General features: G+C 37.1%; 1 protein-coding gene across 1 annotated transcript in view; it reads right to left on the minus strand.

The window, feature by feature from the left end:
* Window positions 1-23,330, minus strand: part of IPO8 (importin 8) — a 51,109-nt gene that overhangs the window by 13,867 nt on the left and 13,912 nt on the right. The window contains exons 5-21 of the mRNA XM_065634838.1: window positions 22,542-22,698; window positions 21,383-21,472; window positions 20,600-20,694; window positions 19,960-20,044; window positions 15,545-15,679; window positions 14,523-14,622; window positions 12,794-12,870; window positions 11,593-11,709; window positions 9,270-9,359; window positions 8,418-8,583; window positions 7,717-7,877; window positions 7,146-7,271; window positions 4,487-4,553; window positions 3,658-3,783; window positions 3,073-3,170; window positions 1,940-2,035; window positions 257-477 (exon numbers count right to left, since the gene is read on the minus strand). Coding sequence (XP_065490910.1) covers window positions 257-477; window positions 1,940-2,035; window positions 3,073-3,170; window positions 3,658-3,783; window positions 4,487-4,553; window positions 7,146-7,271; window positions 7,717-7,877; window positions 8,418-8,583; window positions 9,270-9,359; window positions 11,593-11,709; window positions 12,794-12,870; window positions 14,523-14,622; window positions 15,545-15,679; window positions 19,960-20,044; window positions 20,600-20,694; window positions 21,383-21,472; window positions 22,542-22,698 — 2,007 coding nt within the window. The remainder of the gene's footprint in view (window positions 1-256; window positions 478-1,939; window positions 2,036-3,072; window positions 3,171-3,657; window positions 3,784-4,486; window positions 4,554-7,145; window positions 7,272-7,716; window positions 7,878-8,417; window positions 8,584-9,269; window positions 9,360-11,592; window positions 11,710-12,793; window positions 12,871-14,522; window positions 14,623-15,544; window positions 15,680-19,959; window positions 20,045-20,599; window positions 20,695-21,382; window positions 21,473-22,541; window positions 22,699-23,330) is intronic.

Raw genomic sequence — 23,330 nt, forward strand, 5'->3', positions numbered from 1 at the left:
ATGATATGTATCGTAGCCTTGCATCCTCACAACACAGAAAATTCAGCATGTAGCTCAACAGACCCAGAAAAGTTACATGGACATAGGTCACCTTTACTGGCATCACGGCAATTAGAGCTGGTGTGGATTATTTTTATTTAGACTAATGAAGGAATGAGAACTCTTTCATCAGCATGACTAGGGATACAAACAGAAGTGAAAAAAACATCAAACCCATGGACTCTTAAAAAAAAAAAAAAACAACCACAATACTTGCCCAAGAAAACAGTCTGTGTCATTCATCCACTGGTTTATGAACTGTGCAGTGATGGGCTCAGGATTGTGTGGAAATCTGATGTTCTCCAAGGTGTGCAGAAGTAGGTCAGGATTGTAGTAGAGCGCAGCTATGGCAACCTGAAGACACATGGTACGAAGCTCGCTTGTTTTAACTCCTCTAGTTAACCGCTCCAGAACAGCCTCCACAAAGAGTGGAATACACTGGGCATAGAAGTATGAAGGGAAAGGAGAAAAACAAAGAAAAACAGGCATTATACATGTTGCCTGATTATATAACAGTTTAAAATACTTTTATCACAACTGTTCTCCAGAGTTAAATTAAGTCCAGGTATAACCTAAGAACACATTCTATTCACTTCCTAGTATGAGAGCATTTTAAGCCTCTCCTGGCATGCTTATAAATCTTCCCCAAAACAACCACAATCTGAGCTAAGAATTGCCAATGTTATTATTCTCAGCATGGAGAGGAATATTTGAGGCCATTTGATGGAATTTGTTCTAGCATGTATAAAAGGTTTAGAAAAGAACTCAAAGACATTCTCATCTTTAAATAAAGATATCCAACAATTTCAAAACTAACAGGCATTACAAATGGAATTACCTAAATCTGAAAGAAAAATAAGTTTTTCCTAACAAATGTATGTGATGTTAAATTTATTATAAAAGTTCGAAATGAGTGAGCTTATTCAGATAAAAGTAAGTATGCACACATTTTTACACAATGACATAAACATCTACATATAATTCAATGTGCAGGTTTATGCTTTACAATAATTTCAGAAGCATTATGAATGTTTTAGTTCATGAGTTTCAGTTCAGTGTGCAACCATTTTAATTCAGAGAGTTGTGGAGCTCAGTTAAGTCTTCTACGACATACTTATTTCAATGCAAATGCATGCAATTCACTTTAATCCCTTCCGGATTTCTTTTAAAAATAAAATCTTCCAGGGAACATTTTTAATCTTCAATTACTTCGTATTTACATTAGTAAATTGATATTGGTTTCAGTGAAATTAACTGAAAATTTATCACTGCAGTCCACAGACTGCACTGTGGCAACATCAAACATGATATGTTAAAGTAATTTAGGCTGGAGCATTATGTAAAACATAAGACCAGAATTTAGCCCTTAATAAGAAAAAGACTACTATCTAAAAGCGTGTTTGAAGAAACAGGAAAACTGTCATGATATTTTTCCCAGCAATCAAAATCCAGCCACACTAAAAATTCTTCATTTCCAAATGCATCGAGCAATTCAAAATATTAAAAAGAACCAAGTTCATATTGCTTGGAGAAACATCTTCAGTAGTTGGATATGTATAGTTAACATCTCAGCCACAACAGTTTTAACAATGTGTGTTTTGCATTAAAAGAGAAATCCTATCGTGAAAAAGCAAAAAAAAATTTACAATCCTGCACATCATACTATATCCTTACCTTACAGCCTATATTCATTTTCCAGTCATGCCTGCGAATCTCTGATCTCAAAAAAAACCAAATTAACCAAACCTTACAAACTCTCTTGAGCTCATTTACTCCTTTCCGTATTTCCCCCCATTCCCACACTTTATCTTTCCCTCAAATTCTCCTATCCCAACTGCTTTTCCCATGAATCATGTCATTGGAAACCAGTAAAAGAGAAAATCTGTTCAATATATATCACCTGGTCAATACCCCGTCCTTTGCATTGAAGAACAATTACTTCTAGGAGTTTGGCTGCATGGCACTCTGCATCTTCTCCTGCATCTCCTGTTAATACCTAACAACCAAAATGACAATTCAGTTTATCAGTATTAATCACTGAAAATTTTGAAAGCAAGTGCTCCTGTACCTGCACCCATCAAACACCCTCTATATGGCATATACATATCTATCCATGCTATATTTTGTGAGGAATTAAGACACATAAAAAATCATCTATACAGGACATAAAGAATAAGTGGCTAAAGATGAATTTAAAAATCTAGAAGAAATTGCTGTAGTTCTTTATGAACGTTAGTATTCTTCATATGTCATTGCCTTCCCTTTTTTAGAGGAAATGTTACTTAGAATATTTATTGATGTTTTCCACATTCTGTTTCCATTTTTTACTTCAATGTTAATACAGGCACTGGCAGATTAACAGCCTGGCAAAGTAAAGTCCTATCTCTAGGCTACTTTCTGATTAAAAACAAGATGTGTGCAATCCCTCTGTGTATTCACACATACATGAAACTGACTGCTGCTTCTCAGTACGTTTCAGCCCTATGGTCAGTGTCAATCGAACCTGAATTTCAAATAAACAGAATTTTCAAACACATTCTATCTATATAAGTTTCTTAAAAATAAGCAGGTAGCTAAATGTCTAACACTCTGTAATGCCCAAAATCAGAGAAAGGCTGCAGCATGATCTCTTGATTATACATGAGAAAATCAGCACAAAAGAGAAACATTATAACTGCAGGAAGAACTTCAAATGAGTTCACAGCTTAGCTGACAACTAAAGAATCCAATCACAAGATACACAACCCAAGGAAATCAGGCTTCATTAATTCCTCTACTTACCAAAATAGCTGTTCATAGAAGAGAGTCGAGATGAACAGCAATTTTCTCCCACACAGATTCTGTGCGTGCAATTTTTTTAAAAGCATGTCACTTAAAAAGTGTGAAGGTGCTATGTGTACTCAGAACTGAGTCGAGATCAAATTTCGCTTCATTCTGAAATGACCAGCCACTGCCTGGCATGTTCAGGTCACCCTGCTAATCTGGCTGTTAAGTACCAGTGATAAGTGCAAGAGTAAGAATCAGAAGCCTCACCTTTTTACACATAGCATAAATGATTTCTAAATGCTTTGGGTTAGACAGTAAAGTGTCGGTGTCAATGGTCACATAATTATGCAACAGGGGCATCATATCTGCAGAACAGGGAGAGCAAAGGAGAAAAAAATTACAAACTAATCCACGAAGTGCTAACCAGTGAGGCTGTAATCCTATAATGGGATTCATTAGCTCAGACTCTTGGACATGGTTGGAAACTCAAGCCCTGCAAAGCCTATTCTAGCAGAATTCTTCACAAAGCGCACCACGCACGGTACATTCTCAGAAGAAATAACACAGGACTACATTTTAATTAATTAATTTGTAGTTTCACATTAACTCTATATATTTCAGCTTTGAGTTCAGGACCTCCTACAATAACTGATCACACTGACAGATTTGAACACACTTCTCCTACTTAAATATGCTCCTGTTATACTCCCACACTAAACAGATGGTCAGGGCAAGACTCAAATACATGATCATTCTAAACCCTCACACTAAATGGATGTGACCCTTACAAGGTGGGTTTTAGAGATAAATTCCCAAACAGCAGAAACATAAACAGAATAGAAGTGATCATACCTGCAAAGTATTCAAAGCAATCCTGCTGGAAAACCTCATACAGAACACCCAAAAGCTGCCACATTTGAGGTGAAATCATCTGGCATGTCAAGCTGTAGGCCAAGGAGAGAATTTCTTCATAAAACTCTGGAAAAGATAAACAATTTGAAGCAAGGTGCTTTAAAAAATAAATTTAGATTGCAAACACCTTGAAATCTGAAACCAAGCCACGAGTCATATAACAACTAGAAGACAGCAATTAGTAACTAAATCAATACGTAGAAAAATAATACAAATTGGAAAAGACTCCTTTAGATGGGCCTTATGTTGGTTATAGTTAAAAACACATGCATAGTTTTTAATTATAAATACACACTAAAGAAACATATTACCAGCACAGAGACATTGTTTCTAAACCATTTCCTGCAAAATATTTTTATTTCCCCAACCTTTGTTTGTATTTAAAGGCCTTGTCACAAAACTGTGTAGCTCTTTAGTACAGGGTAAAGCAGTAATGCAGTAATTTAATTGCGGACCATGTCTGTAAAAACACTAATGTAATTGTGGATGTTGTCCTTTAACACAGCTAGCTAGAACTGTAATCAGAACCGCATCTTCTGCTTTTGAGCCTGACCTCTAGAACACAATAAACAGCCTGACTAATGTACAAGAGAAGAATAGGAGAAACAAATCGCAACTGAATATTCATGTATTTTTTTTTTTTTTCCAAAGAAGCACATACAAAAAAGATGAAGTTCTGTCCAGGAAGACAGTATAGTTTGTAATAATTCAAGAATTTTTTAATGTAAAAACATCTAACGTTTTTCTAAAAATTATGTCTAAAACTTACCTATAACGTGTTTCTGCAAAACCAGGCCAATGATCTGTAAACAAATGCTCTCAAGCTGTTGAGTTATCTGAAATAAAAACATAAAGCAGGTTTTTTTAAAAAACTTGGAAATACAGTAGTTTAATCAATGGATTTCACTAATTCAGTTTGAGAAGTTCTTCGAAGCGAAAAGGCTTTAATCACTCTTTAAATACTGCATTAACAATCACAATATTATGAAATAAGGTCTCACTGATCTAATTACTCAGATTTTCAATAAACGGTATTGCTTTAAAATTTGTCACTTACAGCATTTTTCTTTATTTAAAAGAAAAAAAAATTTTTTGGTGATTCTACACGTCCCGTCAAAAACAGTGTCTGTTGTGCTCTCTGGATATAAAGTAACACCGTCCTCAAAATGTTTGCGAAAAAGCCTCTGTCCAAAATCTTGGAAGTAGAATGGGTTTAAAGGCAGAAAGGAAGAAATGCTTTTGCCAAAGGTCTGTGGAGAACTTCCTGGAGCGGGCTCAGCAAGAGGAACACGTGCAGAAACTGGGAGTGTACAACTGTGTTGAAATCATGATTCAGCTGTGCCATGTTGGACAGAGAGACTTCATTTATGAATTAAACTAAATTGCAAGGAGAACTATATGGCCACATCGTAAGTCTAATTAAAACCAGCAAATACAGACATTTCACGGTATTACCACAGGTCATTCGTTACAGACAGAACCTTGCAGGATGTGAGGCTTTCTGGACTTTTTCTAGCAAAGGGATTAAGTATGTGACCACGGATTCATCCACTTTCCTTCAGACACCTGACTCAGAAATGATCGTCCCCTAAAATCTCTTCATACTTAATGGTGAAAGGGAAAGGAATTTCTGAGGAGTTTTCAGCTTCATATATTATTTCTATACCATTTATATCACTTCTGAAATAAGATCCCGAGATGAAAGGCACTCAGCACAATATTTTAGTTTGTGCTTCACACAACAGAAAAATCAAGCTGCTAAGTTTATACCAAATATGTCCCAACCCCAAAGGTTTTCCTAGGCTAAAACCTGAAGATCTACTTCAGACTATCAATCCTGATGCTCAGCTTACTTACCAGATTTCATCTTAGCTTTCAAAAAATGCAAGGGGTCCTTGTAAAGAAATGAAAGATGTTTTGAAAACCAAAGGAACACAATGGTCTTCTGTCCTGGTTTTGCTAAAAACAAGACCAGTTTCTCTTTTAGTGAATTTTCCTTTCAGCTAAGTTCTTCTAAGTAACTGCACTTTTCTGAATTTGGCTGCATGTTTTTTTCAGACAGGAGCTGATAATGGTAGCAATGGTATGCAGAAGAGTCCCAGGTTTAGACTTATTGCTATGGCAGCCAAGGTTACTGAAAAATTTTGCATGTCCTGTAAGTGAGAGGGGTGTATTTGCAGGGAGGGGTGAGCAGAACAGGTGACTAAAAATTGACCAAGTAATCCATCCCATACACATCATATACCCTATAAAAGTGGGAGACCACGAGGGTCGTGCTCGCTTCGACCATGGCCGGCATCTGAAGAGGACCCTGCCTGTCGTGCCTGAGCTCCGAGGCCTGGTTCCAGACCCTGCATCCCTGAATCCAGTTCTGGTTTGCTGCAGAGTCCAGCCCAGGACTTGCGGGTGCCTGCCCTGCAGCCACCGGTGCCAGCTCCTTCACTGCACTGCGCTGGGAAATTCGATATTGGTTTTGTATATTTTGTATTATTTTCTCTATTTTATTAGTAGCATTAGTAAAGCACCTTTAACTTTTTACAACTTGCAAGTCTCTCTCCCTTTTCCTCCTATTCCCTTTCCTTAGTGGGGAGGGCAGGGGGGAAGGAGTTAACAGAGAGCATCTGCCACAGTTTATTGTCACCCTGCAGTAAACGGTGGCATCTTCCAAGAAAATAATTGGTATTTTAAATGATGTATTTTTAAAATTATTAGCTTCATTAAAAGATTTCACACTTGCAATGAAACTTTCTCATTGTAAATCAAGGAAGCAAAACAGTCTGGGACAAAGCATTTTATGCCAACTCAGCTTAAAGTTACTGACTGACTTTGCTTCTCTGGTCAGTCACTGAACTCCTTCCTACCTCAGTCATCCCAGGTGGTATGAGCAGAAAGAACCTCTTTCTTCTCTGAGTATGTGAAATGTAGACTTACATTGCACCACAACTGGGAGACCAATTCCCAGGAATTCTACACAAGAATTTCTGGGTAAATAACAAAATATGAGTCATCATTGTAAAAAATTAGCCTTATGCAAAATAATACTGGGGTTGGACTAGATGATCTCCAGAGGTCCCTTCCAACCCTAACCATTCTGTGATTCTGTAAAATCTATTTTAACAATCTGTAATACAATTATCCAATTAAGTGTTTACCAGAAAAAGGGCTATGGACTTTACCCTAAGAATACAAATTCCCCTTGAAGTTGAGAGCTAAACAATTTTAAAAAAAAAAAAAAAAAAATCACAAAAGTAACCCGGGATTTAAATTCAAATTTGTCAGAGATCACTTGGTACTAATTCACCATCCTGCTATAGTAAATGCATGTTCATGTCAACTCAAGTGATGCAACATACATTAAAGTGCTTGTTGTCACAAATGAAAGGCATGAGGAAACAGCAGGAGAAAAGACGTATAAAATAAAATCTCACCTCCTTGTGATCTTCCACAACTGTCAGGATAGTGTCAATTGTGTGCAAGATGCCCATGGCCATAACTGTTTTGTCCTCTACTTCCTCATATTCCTCACTCTGAAGCACTTTACCAAATATTTCAGCCTATGAAAAAAACCAACCAACTTGACATCCAAGAGCAAACGCACATTTCTAATTTGTCATGCAAAACCAAGACAGCTAATTCAACAGCAGCAATGCCTTATCTGTAAGAGACATCAGCACTGAAAAATATGCTCCTTACTTTTGAATGGGGAATACAGCAAATTTAAAACTCCTCTTTTTTTGACAAGGCTGGCTATGTTAAGTCATTTGAAATGTTAGATAGTTAGAGCCTGGCTCATTAAAACCAGTGACAAAATTCAGGATCTTTGAAAAACGTATACATTTTAAAGATGCTTCATACAGAAAAAAAAATACTGTGAATGCTATCGGTCGACCTTTACAAAGATTCTTTAAAACAGTGTGCACTTCTAACAAAGTTCATTAAATGTTTACCAAACTAGGCATGTGCTTCTGACTGGACTGTTACTTTGCTATTGCCTCTTACCAGGTGTTGAGTCATGTCGACAGCGATGGTAGCGACTTCCTGACTGTACTCACAGATCATCTTCTGGATGACATTAGTAAGATCATCGTTTTCCGTCTCTCTAACAATATGCAAGAGCTCTTGCATAACTGGCCTTACATAAGGCTTCACATATTCCTTGGCTAAAAGAAGCAATTGAAGTGAAATCAACTATCCATAAACACAAATATAGAGTACTTAAAACTACTACGTAATTGACTAGTCTTGAACAAAATAATTTCTAAAACCTACCCAAGGCACTTTTACAGCCTACAACTAGCAGACTAGCAAAGTAAATAAATTGTACATTTAACACACTCAATACTGAAATGCCATCTACAACAAAAATCCACTATTTTAGGGGAACATATGTCCTTACACATAGGCAGCATTTGTTCTTAGACATACACACTGCTTCACTTTGCTAAAGAGAAACAAAGTCAGGTGCTATTTCATTTATTAAAAGAAATTTGTTGATTCTAACTACTTTTGTGCAAAGATCTGCTGTAAAATCGTGAAGTCAGAATTTTGGGATGCATACAGTAACTAATGAGTAAGTGAAGCTGTCTAAACATGACGAAATGAATGGTAGAAGTGTTTAGATAAATCTGCACCAACCTTCCCATTTCTAAATTAAAAAAAAAAAAATCAGCATATACAACTGATGAATACCTGTAGCATACCTTGCTCTTGGTTGCTTATTAATGTCTGAAGAGCGATGGCTGCTTCTACTTTGACAGGCATTTCCTTATCATCGATCAGGCTCTTCTTTGCCAACTCTACTGCATTCCTCAAGTTTAGCTCATTGTGAAATTTCAAAGCACTGAATGAATGAAGTACCCAACAGGACTGCATGGCAAAAAGAAAAGCAACTTAGGGACAGGTGCAATTTTTAGCATTTCTTTAACTGATTAAAAAATAATGCTAACTATCTCTCTGTTTACATGCATTGCTTTTTTTTCTTAATTATGGTGTGCTCATACAGCAACATGTAACACGGTTCTTGCAACCAAGTGGTTCCTTATTTTCCTTTCCCAAATTCCAATAAATTCAATACACACATAAATGGCATTCATAGTTTTGGTCCTTCTTGGGGAAAAAAAAAATTAGAACTGAAATTAAATAAAATTTACTGCTTGTTTATGACTGACATAGGCACTTGGCGATTTTCTTCAAGTTACACTCAAACTGACATTATCTATTCTGTGGAAATCCTACCTATTTTTCACAGCCATTCAACCGCTCTAGTTATTGAGATCTGCTAACAAGAAATGGTCACAAAAGGGCCATAACCACTGCTCAAATTCTCCAGCCTGATCAAAGAGGTAAACAATAAGGACACAGACTTTCGATCAAGTCATTTAACTGACAAATAATTTTTTAATTTAAAATGCCGAAAAATTACTCTACGGGGTAGTTATCTGAAATTTTACTTTGTATCTACTTTATTTCTTTCATTGACATTCAGAATGAAGTCAAACTGCAAAGGAAAGAATCATGGCAAATACTAAAATTGATATAACTGGTGAACTTACTCTAGCTCTGAGGTACCCCAAGTTAGACATGAACAACGGAAATACATGATTCTGCAACATCAGCTCCATTTGATCCTTGAAGACACTCTTCTGTTGGTGTAAATAAAAATAAATTTTGGAGACCACTCTTTTTACTTACTTCATTATAGCAAATAATCCATTTCAACTATCAACCACAGGAAATACAGTGCTTTGTCTACATAATAGAGGTATGCTCTCATGAAGAGATCTGGATCTCGTACCTTGAACAGAACAAACCTCATGAGCATAGCAAAGTCGAAGTCAGATAGGTGAAAGAACTGTACATATAATAATCAACTTTGCTGATTGAAATACTGTAAACTGGAATTTTTCACTTGCTTTAAAGCAACCAATTCCAGTTGATTTTACTTAAAAATTAATTAGGATAGATAATCTACTACCTCCATTCTTTGTACACCGGAGTACATACATAGCTGAAGATAAATATAACTTTAGCATGAAACAGATCTGAGTATCAACTGACCTGCTGTTACTATAAGCATTAAAACAAATTATTTTTACATGCTACAACAATAAATCACACCTTTTTACATGTTTATTAATGGACTAAGACAATTCCTTTGCGACAGAAATCTCCTTGGCTAGAGAAGGATATTAGATGAAAATTATTCCCCATTATTCCAACCTTGGCAAATCCCAAGATATTGACAGGAAGCCAGTACCACCAGTATGGAGATTTGGGACTCTCCTAGCACCTATAAGCACAGCATACTAGAAAAGATACATGCTGGGGACACTGGTACCATCCAAAGGAATGATTCAGTAGCTTAGAGAGGAAGAAGGTGAAAGGGCACATTCAATACAAAATGTATCTTAAGTGATCACACTTCACCAATGCATACAACATTTTTTCCCCACGCTGAGAGGCAGATGAAGAACTGAGCAGAGAAAAAACACAAAGAAAGGAAAAGAATTTTCCCTTGTGCACAGAGATCAGAGGTTTGCACACATTAAACTGGAGCCATTGTGGAGAGCCAGGTGGCTAAGGGAGGGTCACTGTGTCTATGAGCTCCTTACAATCAATCAATCTCTCTCTCTCTCTCAACTGACCAGTCAGAAACCACACACAAATCAAATATTCTGTGCAGAAACAGTTCATGGAATTTTTCTATCTGCCAAATCCCAAAACAAAGAAATTCAGAGTAGAAAGGAGTCTGAAGTGTTTGGGGATTACTACTCTTCGATAAAGTTTCTTAGAACCTCATGTTTCAAGACTGAAAATTTCAAATAGGAGCAGTATACTGGAATCAATGGATTTAGAAACCTCCAGTCAATATGAAAGACCTCTCACAACATGAACATCATCATCTTCTTTCACCCCAGCACAAGGGAGGGCATTTACAATCCAATACAATCTACAAAAAGCCTGCAAAAGTTACTGATGTCTCAGAATTTCAGATCAGATCATGGATTGGTACTTTGGTTTAAAAAAAGGATGGTAATGTTGGTAAGATGTGCTTTGTAACATGAAGACACATCCTGCACTCACACAAAATAAAGTTTTGCATACTTAACAAAGGAAACCTCAAGCACAAGACCACCATTCTCATGCTAAAAGGGATAATGTTTTGGCAGTTACTTCTGAGGAGGAGCAAGGGCACACTTTGGACTCCGGCATCTACAAAAGTTTAAGGGAAACTAACCAATCTTACATTAGAGACCAACAGCATAGCTTAAATGTGTATTCAAAAAAACATAAAATTGTGAAGATACTGTCTATAAAGATGGACAAAGGATAGAAACGGTGCTCTTTCCAGCTATTTTCAAAACTCCCAACTGGCTGATGAAATAAGACTTAAAGCCACACATTGTGGGGTAAGAAAGCTGGAAAGCTACAAAAAACGTTCCTGCAACCATGCTAAGTAAACATTTTTCTGGAACCAGAAGCAGCCCACAATAGCGCAGGCTGTTAGGGGGTTTGCTGAAGAATCACAGGCAGTGTTATTGATGGAATGCATGTTTGCTTTTTTAACACCCTTCCATTTTATTAGTAAAAGCGGGAGAGGACCAAGGGACTGTTCTGTAGCAAACAAACAGAACTTTGGAGAAACACAAGAAGAAAAAACTGCGTATAAAATGAGAATATCAAAACCAGGAAAGAACGTCAATATTTTTAAAGAAACAAACTCTCAGATTCTTATTGCACAGTGCAATCTCTCTACAGACTTCATAAGCATGGCTAAGGGCTAGTCATACTTTCTAAGTTAGGATTTCTTTTACTGGAAATAGCAGTTGATAAGAATTACAAACATACACCTTTTTCTCTTCTTTACCCACTTACCTTCAGTAAAATATCTGCTAAGGATCCTATGACATGCAAAGCCCCATCTTTTTTTCTTGGATCAATGTTTGGTTCTGTCAGAATCTGGTAGCAATATGCCATCATTTTCGGTAATACCTACATAAGATAGAAAATACACAATCTCCTTTCGTGAAATTACTTTAATAGCATTATTTCCATTAAAACATTTGTAGGATTTTTGTAAGTAAAAATTTTATCTTGGTCAAAGTAACCGCAAGTTAGTATATGTACCATCTTTCCATGGTGAAAATTTAGAAGGTTCTCTTTTCAGCCTTTCACCCAAACTTGTCATAATTAATCTCCTCAAAATTTCACATTAGTAATAATAAATAAGGAATTTTGTTGCTTTGAGGCAAATCAAAAAAGGTGACGAAAAGAAAGTCAAACAGTACCTCACTGATTTTTTCCCTTAACTTCTCTTCTGGTTTGTCCCACACATATATAAATACATACATGTGTGTACATATATGTATGAAACATATACATATTCAAGAACAGCTTGAACTCCAACATAATAAACTTATTCTCATCTGTTGGTTTGGGCAATAGCTTGTAAAGCTGACAAGATTTAGAAAGGTTTCCTGACAAAACCAATTATCTTCTGTGGGTATTAAAACGGTAACCAGAAAAAGTGAGCAGTTTTAGCAAACGGATGTATTGCTTTCCAGGGCCAGGCCCACTACTTTTCCACAGATCACTTTAAATATAGAAAGATCTACAGGAAAATCATGTCCTCATTTCAAGAGCAGCTGTATAAAATTGGTTTCATTCTGGCTAATTTCATTGCTGTCAACAGGATTTTAAATAGCATCATTGAAAATTAATAAGGATCAGGTTCACTTTTCCCCCTGCTACTTTAGGAAGCTCAGAACAGCTGTGACAGAAGCTGTTTGTAAACTTGGGAAAATACCAGCACATTTATTCCAACTCAGTTCGTATCCAGCAGATTAATTTTACAGCTGCAAGAGGAACCCATTTACTTATTTATTAATTTATGTATTTTTACATACGCATGTATTTTAGTTCTCCCACAAGTGATAGCACTCCTTGAGGAGTTTGACTATGTATTAATATTAGCAAGTAGGTTTTTCAAGACCAGCTTCCTGTAGCACCTTCAAATTTAAGTGAAAATGACATCATTAAGGAAACTTGAAATCATTACAAACCACCAGTTCCGTACCTCTTTCCTCTTCTTCGCAGCAGTATAAAGGAGATTCTGCGCTGCTGTTGTAGTGGATGCATAGTCCTCAAATACATCTAACAAATTAAATAAATGAATAAATAAATAAATTCCTTTCCTGAATGACATAATAATAAACTTTTTATAAACTACCTTGTTTGTGGGATATCACAAAATCAGGGTGAATATGTAACTTCGAAACTATTGACATGGTTGTCTTCACTTCAAGGTTAAAGAGTCTGATACAAACTTATGTCACATATCTTACGAAAGCAATTACTTCTTGCCTTCCAAATCTACTGCCTACTCATCATTCCCTTTAGTAGGAATGCGTTATTTATTCATTAATTCTTTTGAGGCTATGTATTTAAGGGATGAAAAATGCTGGCTTTTTTTTTTAAAATTAAAAACACTATAGGAAGAACAACAATACATTCCAGTACCATCTGTATACCATATGTACAGAATTTTGGCTTGATTTTATTAAAACCTCATGGGAAACCTTTTGTATGTAAAAACTACTTGGATCTGGGGTAGTTTTATATCTGTTGAAAGTTGAAGCTTTTTAGCTTCACTCATTAAAGTAAGCCTCCTTCAATCATACTGAAAATATAAGTTCTATCCTGAAAAAAAATCTGTGCTGCCAAACATGTTCTAATCCAAACTTCCCTAAACAAATTGAATTAAATAAAAAGATGTAAAAAGGTAATCTTAAAATATGGTTAAAATTACACGCTAACTTTTCCTGAGAACTTGAAGATAAAATATGATTGAGAAATACTACCAGACTACTGGAATTCTTGTTCCAAGCCCAAATGTGCCCTCACTAAACTTCAGTTAAATGTACTTTCATGCCTTTTTATTTTTACCTTCCACAATACAATTTACATCTGTATTTAACTGTCTCCGTTAAATATAAAAATTGTATTCACTACTTACAAAGAAAGAGCTGAATTCATACACCAAAACTCAGCAACATATTTGTACCCCAGTGATCAACACTATATGTGATTCATTTTTTCCATAACATCTCTCCAAATTTTTTTCAATTATTCTAAGAACATTTAAATTCTGTTTTAACTTATGCTAATCCTAAATCAAATTCCCAAATGTTAAGTATCTCTGCGGTGCCTGGCTTGATGGAGTTTTCCAGCTAAATTTGCTGTATTTTTAAAGTATCCTTCTCTTTTTCAATGACACGACCCTTTCAATAAAAGTAATTATTCATACTAGGGTCCTATGTGATACTCCCAAGATTTTGCACTGCATCTGTTGAAAGAATAAATATATTTAATTATCTTATAATTTAGCGATAATAATTGGCAAAAAATGCTGAAGACACAATTTTCAATAGGGAAAGAGCAAGTCAGGCCTCTTCTGGTCAAAGTGAGAGCTGCAAGAACTTGCAAACAGCTGGCATGTCTGTAATTCAGGATTCTGAAACTGGCATTAAAAAGAGCATGACAGTTTATTTGGGCTGCACTGAGTACATGTGAAGCAGAGAAAAGCTTTAAGACAATAATTTATTTTAAAGCTACCAGACAAATGGTCAAAACTCACTTGATCTGCCTTCTTTTAAATGCAAATTGGTGAGATTTAAGAAACAAATTTTCTTCTTCCTGTTGTTCAGGACACTGGTAAAGACATTACAGTGGCCATGCTGTTAACTTGGACTGTGGTGTACAGTTATGATGAAAGCAGAAAATAAATCCTAAACACAAGCATTTACCAAATTTCATGCGGATATATTCATATGGATCCTCCTGCCAGAGCTCTTCATCCTCATCTTTGTAGCACATTAGAGAGAATATCACTTCTTCTGTTATACTCTAATATTAGAGAAGTCAAATACACATAAGTACACATAAACCCAAATTCCAGTACAGCTTCCCTCCACTATGCACTGATTTACTAGATCTAATTTTCAGAAAAGCAAAGTTATTTTAGCCAGTGTTCTTTTATTTTGGCTAACAGAAATAAATTTACAATATACATACTTGCCTTTTGCAACAGTCCCAGACAGCAGTAATTATATAATCTAACTTTATAACAATACATTATCACACAGAAAATATACTTCAGTATATAGGCTATAAACAGGAAAACATCACATTCTGCAGAAGAATCTCACCAATTCAACACTTAACATGAGAATGGATTTGAAAATCCTTCCTCTTAACACTCATGAGATTAACTAACTACAACAGAGGAGCTTATGATATGAAAAAAATAAAAGCATCCAAATCACTTCTCACTTGTTTGTAGTTCACTTATAAAACATGGCCTTAAAACAGAGCTCAGTTCCTTGTAGATCATGTTCTCTTTGCCCACTATCTTTGCACTACCATCAATTCTGAATTTCCGAATCTACAGACAATTCTGAACACTGGCAACCAATGAAACTCAGAACATTATGACTTTCTGGCAGACTTCAAAAATAAAAACAAAGAACTTATGGAACCAAATCTTTAATTGAGGTAACGATATCTGCAATAAAAGGTAGTTATAATACTGAAAAAAAACCAACCACATTCATGTAGAAATGCTAGGTTTTGCCCAGATCCATTGCTGCATGAAAGATTCATGAAACCACCTTTAAAACTGCAAAACTGGTAGGGTTTGTGTTTGGGGTTTTTTTGTGGTTTGTTTGTTTGGTTGGTTTGTTTGTTTTTTGGGAGGTTTTTTTGGTTTTTTTTTTTTTAAATCACTCTGATGACATGCAGTGTTTACAACTGGGCTTTATGCACTGACCTGTATGTGTGGCTTCATTTGCTTCCATGTTACAGAGTGAATAACCCCTTGGTTCAGATAATTTAACGCTTGCTGAAGAACACGCGGTGCAACATACTCCTTTTGCCTGTATTGGTCTAAGATTCTTAAGAGAACCTAAAGAAATAACAAACTGATATTTTAAAATTAAGATTGAATATTCTCTCTCATGCGCAGACATGCAGTGCACCTCTTCAGTGAATGTACACGGACAGATTAATTAGTTTTACAGCAGAGGTTCTAGTGTTAGTAATCACTGTAATGCATTATATCCAAAAATCAAAAATCATTTAAATACTAAGGATCTAATCCTGCAAGCATTTACGTATATGTATATGTTTACCTTTACTACTAGCCCCACCATGTGATCACTTGTGATTGTAAACCGAAGATATACTTCAATATTCGCAGGCTCACACAACATTTTGGAATAGATAAAGAAAAGGCACAGTGAGATTTCCAAACCGGTTGGCTTCTAAATCTGTTAGTGGCGTCTGTGTTCATTTTTTAAGGACACGGCCCTAAAGATGACGAATTACTTTGGAAGAACGGTGGCAAGAATAGAAATACCAAACTAGACATGAAAAATAGGTTAGCACCTAAATTTGTAAATCAAAAGAGATGCAAACGCCTTAACTTCAATTACCTGTTGTAACTACCAGATAGTATCACCACTTGCAATCACAAACTCTATCACACAAAGCTTCCTTACTATAAAGGCTCACCCTACTAAAAAAAAACCCTACAGTACAAAGCCACTAATCTGCACTAACGGTTGGTGAACTATTAAGTGTTAATAAGTGTAAAGCACTGGCATGTACATAAATAACAATAAAAATCAAGGGCAATGCATAACAAAATATTGAGTCATCTATTTTCAGAAGGACAATTCTGCTTCGTAATTCTTCACAACACTATAATAAATGTTATTTTGAACGTAACTCCTTCCTTAGGACTAAGTCTGATCTTAAGTCTTTTATACGATATGCTCCTTCAGCAAGAATTGTCTGTATCTCATATAGACTCTAGCACGATGTCAGCACTTAACAACTGATGAATAAGTAATGAAGGCTCAGTAATGTAACATTCACATTAGAATTCTTACTAACTCTGCAAGGAAACGTGACACATCAGCATTTAAGAGCCAGAAATGGAAGAAATATGCAGATTGTCCAGTTCATTTATCTTGAAAGTGAAACTGCTCCCTCTACTACATAGCCTAATTTCTTAACAGACAAACTTTAAGTATCTCAAATGACAACTGCCCACGGGAGACTACTTTTCCACTCAGGAGTTAAACACGGCAAGGAGTTTAGAATAGATATGTTTCCCTTCTATTTTCAACTAATGCTTACAGCCTTACCACAACTATTTCTCTCTTTAGTTCTTAACATTTACTTATTTACACTGAATTAATACACTGAGGGATAAACTATTCTGTTGTCAAACTGGATGGAGAAAGGTGATCTTGTTTTGCAGACAACTCTGGTATTTTTAAACCCAGTTTAAATTTGACTTGGAAGTGACAACAACAGCCTGGCACCCTGCATCAAAGACACTGGAAATTTAAATGGTAAGAAGCTTGCAGATGCCACCTCAGGGATATTTCATCTGGCAATGTGCTGAGGAGCCACATACTCCACAAATAAACATTATCCAAACACTTGTCACTTGAAAAACAGCATTCCCAGGTGTTTTCCTAGGTTTACAGGCCAAAGGGAATCGAGAGCCCAGAATCACAAGCAGGGAGCACACTGCTTCTTAGGAGCCTGTTGGGAATATGTAACCCAAAAGCCTGGACACTCAAGAGCTTTAGCTGAGCCAGAAGTCTGGGAACTACCACTCCAAGTCACCTAATATATGGCACACTGAATGCAAAATGGGAGCAGCTGTGCCAAAAACATCTAAGCTTGGGAGCCAGCACTCTCAGGGCTTCCAGGCACCCAACTGTTCCAGCTGTTCCACCAAACCAGGGAGATGCTGGAGATGTGGAAGCCCAGGTTTCCTGGGGGCCCACCACTGAGCTGGCAGAAAAACACAGGAAAATCTGACAGGAACTGCCTCTCTTTCTATGCAACTTTATCAAAACTGAATTGTCTCCACAACACCGTGTTAATCACAAAGCATTAGCATTCCCTAAGAGAAATAATTCCCTTGCAAACTTACTCTATATTTTCATAAAATATGTTATTCAGGTATAAAATAACTTTTACTGCTTTTCTCCAGACACCTTCTAATCTGCTTGTATCTTCTTGAAATCATAGAACGGTTTGGGTTGGAAGGGACCTTAAAAATCATCTAGTTCCAAGTCTCCTGCCATGGGCAGGAACACCTTCCACTAGACCAGGTTGCTCAAAGCCCCATCCAATCTGGCCTTGAACACTTCCAGGGATGGGGAATCCACAGCTTCTCTGGGCAGCCTCTTCCAGTGCCGCACCACCCTCATGGTGAAGAATTTCTTCCTTATTTCTAATCTAAATCTACCCTCTTTTGGTTTAAAGCCATTACCCCATGTCCTATCACTACATGCCCTTGTAAAAAGTCCCTCTCCAGCTTTCTTGTAGGTCCCCTTTAGGTACTGGAAGGCTGCTGTAAGGTGTCCTTGGAGCCTTCTCTTCTCCAGGCTGAACAAGCCCAACTCTCTCAGCCTGTCCTCATAGGAGAGGTGCTCCAGCCCTCTGATAATCATCGTGACCCTCCTCTGGATGGACTCGAACAGGTCCGTGTCCTTCTTATGTTGGGGGCCCCAGAGCTGAACACAATACTCCAGGTGGGGTCTCACCAGAGTAGAGGAAGAAAATAATCTCCCTCAATCTACTTATTTTGATGCAGTCCAGGATACAGTTGGCTTCCTGGGCTGCAAGTACACATTGCTGGCTCATGTTGAGCTTCTCATCAACCAACACACCCAAGTCCTTCTCCTCAGGGCTGTTCTCAATCCATTATCCACGCAGCCTGTATTTGTGCTTGGGATTGGCTTGACCCATATGCAGGACCTTGCACCTGGCCTTGTTGAACATCATGAGGTTCACACAGGCCCACCTCTCGATTGTCAAGGTCCCTTGGTGTCATCGGCAAACTTGGTGAGGGTGCACAGAATCCCACTCTTTGAGTGCAATCATCCATCCAATTCCTTATCCACAAAGTAGTCCAAGGTCAAACCCATGTCTCTCCAATTTAGAGACATGGATGTCGTGTGGGACAGTGTCAAATGCTTTGCACAAGTCCAGGTAGGTGATGTCAGTTGCCCTTCCCTTATCCACCAACACTGTAATCCCATTGCAGAAGACCACCAGATTTGTCAGGCATGATTTGCCCTTAGTGAAGCTATGTTGGCCGTCATCAATCATCTCCTTATTTTCCATGTGCCTTAGCATAGTTTCCAGAAGGATCTGCTCCTTGATCTGGCCAGGCACAGAGGTGAGACTGAATGGACTGTAGTTCCCTGGGTCTTGCTTTTTTCCCTTTTTAAAAATGAAGGTTATGTTTCTCCTTTTCTAGACAGTGGAAATTTCACCTGACTGCCACAACTTGTCAAATATGATGGGTAGTGGCTTAGCAACTTCAGCTGTCAGTTCCCTCAGGACCTGTGGATGCAACTCATCAGGTCCCATGGACTTGTGAACCTTCAGGTTCCTTAGATGGTCTTGAACCTGATCTTCTACAAGTGGGTGGTTCTTCATTCTCCCAGTCTCTGCCTTTGCCTTCGGCGACTTGGGCGTTGTGGCTGGAGCATGTGCCAGTGAAGATTGAGGCAAAAAAGTCATTGAGCACCTCAGCCTTCTCCCAGGTAATCAGGTCTCCCATTTCCTTCTGGAAAGTGCCCACACTTTCTCTAGCTTTCCTTTTACTGTCAACACACCTATAGAAGCTCTTCTTGTCGCCCTTGACATCCCTGCTCCGATTTCATTCTATCAGGGCTTTAGCTTTCCTAACCTGATCTCTGTCTGCTTGGACAATTTCTCTGTATTCCTCCCAGGCTACCTGTCCTTGCTTCCACCCTCTGAAATAAAACAGTATCACTGGATTGCTGTGCCTCAGCTGTTTGCAGCCAAAACACTTATTAAAGACTGGCCTGAAAATACACCTTTATATGATGTGAGGTCTCTGCATCACCAGTTGTTTCTCTCAGCTATATCTAGAATATTTATACACGATAACAGCATTTTATCAGCACTTGCCTTTTCTGAGAATTTTCCTGCAGGTTTCTTTTGAATTGCTAAAAAATTAGTGTTACTATATCTCAGTTGCCTATGCCACTGAGTTCTAAAGAACTTCTCAGTCACTACAAGGAACAACTGCCTGACTCTGTTGAGTTTTGTTTCATGAACTTCAATACCAGCACACTGTTGAATAGTCAAAATTATCTAATTCAGAAACAAATGAACTGTACTTACCTGTTGTATGCCCACAGCATATGTTTTTAAGAAAAACTCTGAGAATTCAAAGTATTCTTTAGTTACATTTCCAGGACTTCCATACCTTTGGAAAGAAGAGACACAGATATTTACATCGCGCTAAGTCTACTATGTCAGGAAAACACATGACAAAACACAAAGGACTCTGAGTAGCCTTCCATCCACAAGGAATCCTTTACCATAGATTCCTTCTAAGCCTTGATTTCCTAAATAATGCTCTGTTTCCCTTTTCTTGTCTTAGATTAGTCAAGTAAATGCAGCCGCCTTTTTGTCATGCTCTATAACTTCACTGTTTTTTTCTGTGTTTTCAAATCTTCCCCTGCCTTTATATTCAAGCACTTGTAGCTGAATGTTGTAAAAAAAAAAAAAAAAGAAAAAAAAAAGAAAAAAAAAGGAAAAGCGAGTTTCATGCCAGCTTCAGAGTCAGATCATTTCACTACAAGCTCAGACCAGCAGCTGAGCCAGTGCAAGAGTTCAAGGCAGAAGAGAGGAGCGGGAATACCTCTTCGATGACCCTGAGCTGTTAAATCAACTAAGTTGTCTTCCTTAACTGTACCACAAGTAACGTTACAGACTTGTAACCCCAACTTAATTTTTAATCAGTCTGTTAGTTCGTTACCGTTCAAAAAGACGAGCTACAATATGCAATGCCCACTTCTTGCATTTCCACCACACCAGTTCCGGTCTATCATCTTCATCAATTTGCAAAGTCTCCTATAAATAAACACATTTATTATCAATTAATTGTGTGTTTTGTTGAGACAAATAATGTTTTAAACATTGTTTGCTGAGCAAACTAATACAAATGCATGGCATTGACTTCAGCTTCAGTTCTGTTAACAGTTATATGACATTCATGAACTTTCAGATATCTTAATTATTCAACATAAATGTATATATCAATACCTGTACAATGTCTGTACCTTAAATTTCAAAATTATGCACATTTAAAAAACTGAAACCAATGTTAAGGTTATCAAATAAATTCCTAAAAGCTTAGGAAATGGCAGTAAAAGTTGTACACACACAAACAAGAATTTAAGTACTATTTTTATTTTGTTCTTCAAGAAACATGGAAGACATAAAAGAAGAGAAACAGAGACAAATGATGAGTTTGTGATGAGCTTTTGTCTCTCGTACAAGATAAACTGGCTAAAATGTTGGGAAACTCAAAAATATCCCAGATTAGAGTTTACAACGTATCACCACGTCAGACAAAGAAATTCTGACACCTTACATGATCTTCCTGCATTTCTGTCAGAAACATCACTTATTCCAAGGATAAGGATCTTAAAGAGACGGCATCTTAAAAAAATAACACTTACAAAATCTTCACACTGCCTGTTCCTCAAACGCCAACAAACACATAAGTATCAGAGGTCTTTACAAAACTAAAACTTACCGGAGGTACATTTCTGTCAATGATAGTACGGAAGATCTCCATCCACTGAGTCATAGTCTGGTTATTCACCAGCTGGAGTGGCAATGCATACTGAAATAAGAAAACACATACTGTAATAAAATACTAAGTCTCTGTGAAAAAAAGATAAATCTTTCTACAGTAGCTACATTCCCAGGAAGGTGAGGTTTTAAGTAAAATTAAAAGTAATAGGTTAGATATCAATACTGTTCTAATTGCAGCCTTCTTGGTACATTTTACAGAGGAATTTCTCAGCAGACACGCTTTGAGGAAGGTTCCTTGGTATAAGAATTTGCTAATTCTTTTTGGTTTTTCCTCTTCTTCACAATAGCCCAGTTGACTTTTAGGGGTAATGGTAGTAGCTATATCACAGGGCTTGGGGAAACCAATAGCATTTTAGTAAGTAACGTGCTCCTAATTCAGTAAGTAACGTACTCCTAATTACTACGTACTCCATATCTAGTAAATCTTATTTCTCTACAAAATCCAAAGCAAAGTGACGATATTCCAGTAAGCTATTGGAAGGTAAAATAGGATCCAGGGGTCTTTTTAATCCTCCCCCCATCTAGTAACAAACTACTCTAGCTTTTTAACCCCTATTAAGAATTTTCAGGCTGCCCCTTACATAGGATCTTGTTTTGTTTCTCATTCTCTAAAAGTACTTCCTCACCAAACTCATTCCTGTAAAAGCTGAACTCATCCTTGTTACATGCTTGTGCCTCAATAAATAATTTCTGCCAAATCTTGAGAAGATAATGAGAAATTCCATCTACTGAAGTGCACTATTTTACAATTATACTACAATATGCACTACTGCCACTTCCAGAGGCTAAGCAGCACAGTCTAGATACTCATATAGTTTGTATCAGGTTATGGGTGACTTTATAAAAATAGGAACATTTCCCTAGTAAGCTTACGGACAGAATGTACAGAAGTACCTAGGTTCATTAAAAATTTAATCTGGAGGATCATGTGACCAGAAAAATCTGTAAAGATCCTATTTTTATAAAAGCTGTTAACTGTACATGACTTTTCCCATCCACATTGGTATTCTTATTTGATCACACCCAAGACAGTACTGAAGGGGGACGCTGCGCCCAGAGAAGTAAAAGGTTTGGTTTTCCTCTACACAGATGCCAACCTGAACAAGAGCATAGAAGATTTTTAAGATTTGTTTCTGAAGCAGTACAGAGTAATGGGAGTTATCAGGCAGAAGCTGGATCATCTGCTGCTGAATCCGAGGCAAAAATATTTGCATTGCTGCTATGAGAGGATCTCGCTCCTCTGCTTTTTTGTATCTGCAAAGGAAACAAAAATGTTGGTCCAGGATCTACACACTGGAGATTCTAATGCCTATTCCCTATCAGCAGTTTAATTTCTCTACCACTAAAAAAAAAAAAAATCCAGCACTCACTCATTCACTCTCCCTTTCTCTAGCCCCCATATCAACAATTTGTGCAAATTCTCTAAGGTATAAATAAAGAAATGAAAAACAACAAATGTTACCTCATATAAATGCAGCTATTGGGAGGAAGAACTAATGTTCTTTACTACTGAACTGTCAGCTCACAGGAGTAAGGACTTTAATTTCTCTGACATTCATACCAATGCCAAACCCAAGTTGGGTGCTGAACAAAGAGGAGTGAACAGCCATTGAAAGGGAAAGAAAATTCCTTTGTTTTGACAACACTCTCTTCATTTACATTTCTTTTGTGCGGTTTACACATACATCTCTAACAACAGATAATTTTTTTTTCTTTTTTTAAAAATAAGAGAGAGCTCACTACACTTCTCCTAATTTACGCTTTGTGGATTTAGGCCATCAGGAGGATGGTGCAGGCAACAATATGCAATAGAAGTATATGACAATGACAGTACCGTCTTCATGACATAAAAGTAGAAAATCATTTTCATTTATATATTCAGCATT

Source organism: Caloenas nicobarica, chromosome 1 (assembly GCF_036013445.1).
Source record: "Caloenas nicobarica isolate bCalNic1 chromosome 1, bCalNic1.hap1, whole genome shotgun sequence".
NCBI lineage: Eukaryota > Metazoa > Chordata > Aves > Columbiformes > Columbidae > Caloenas > Caloenas nicobarica.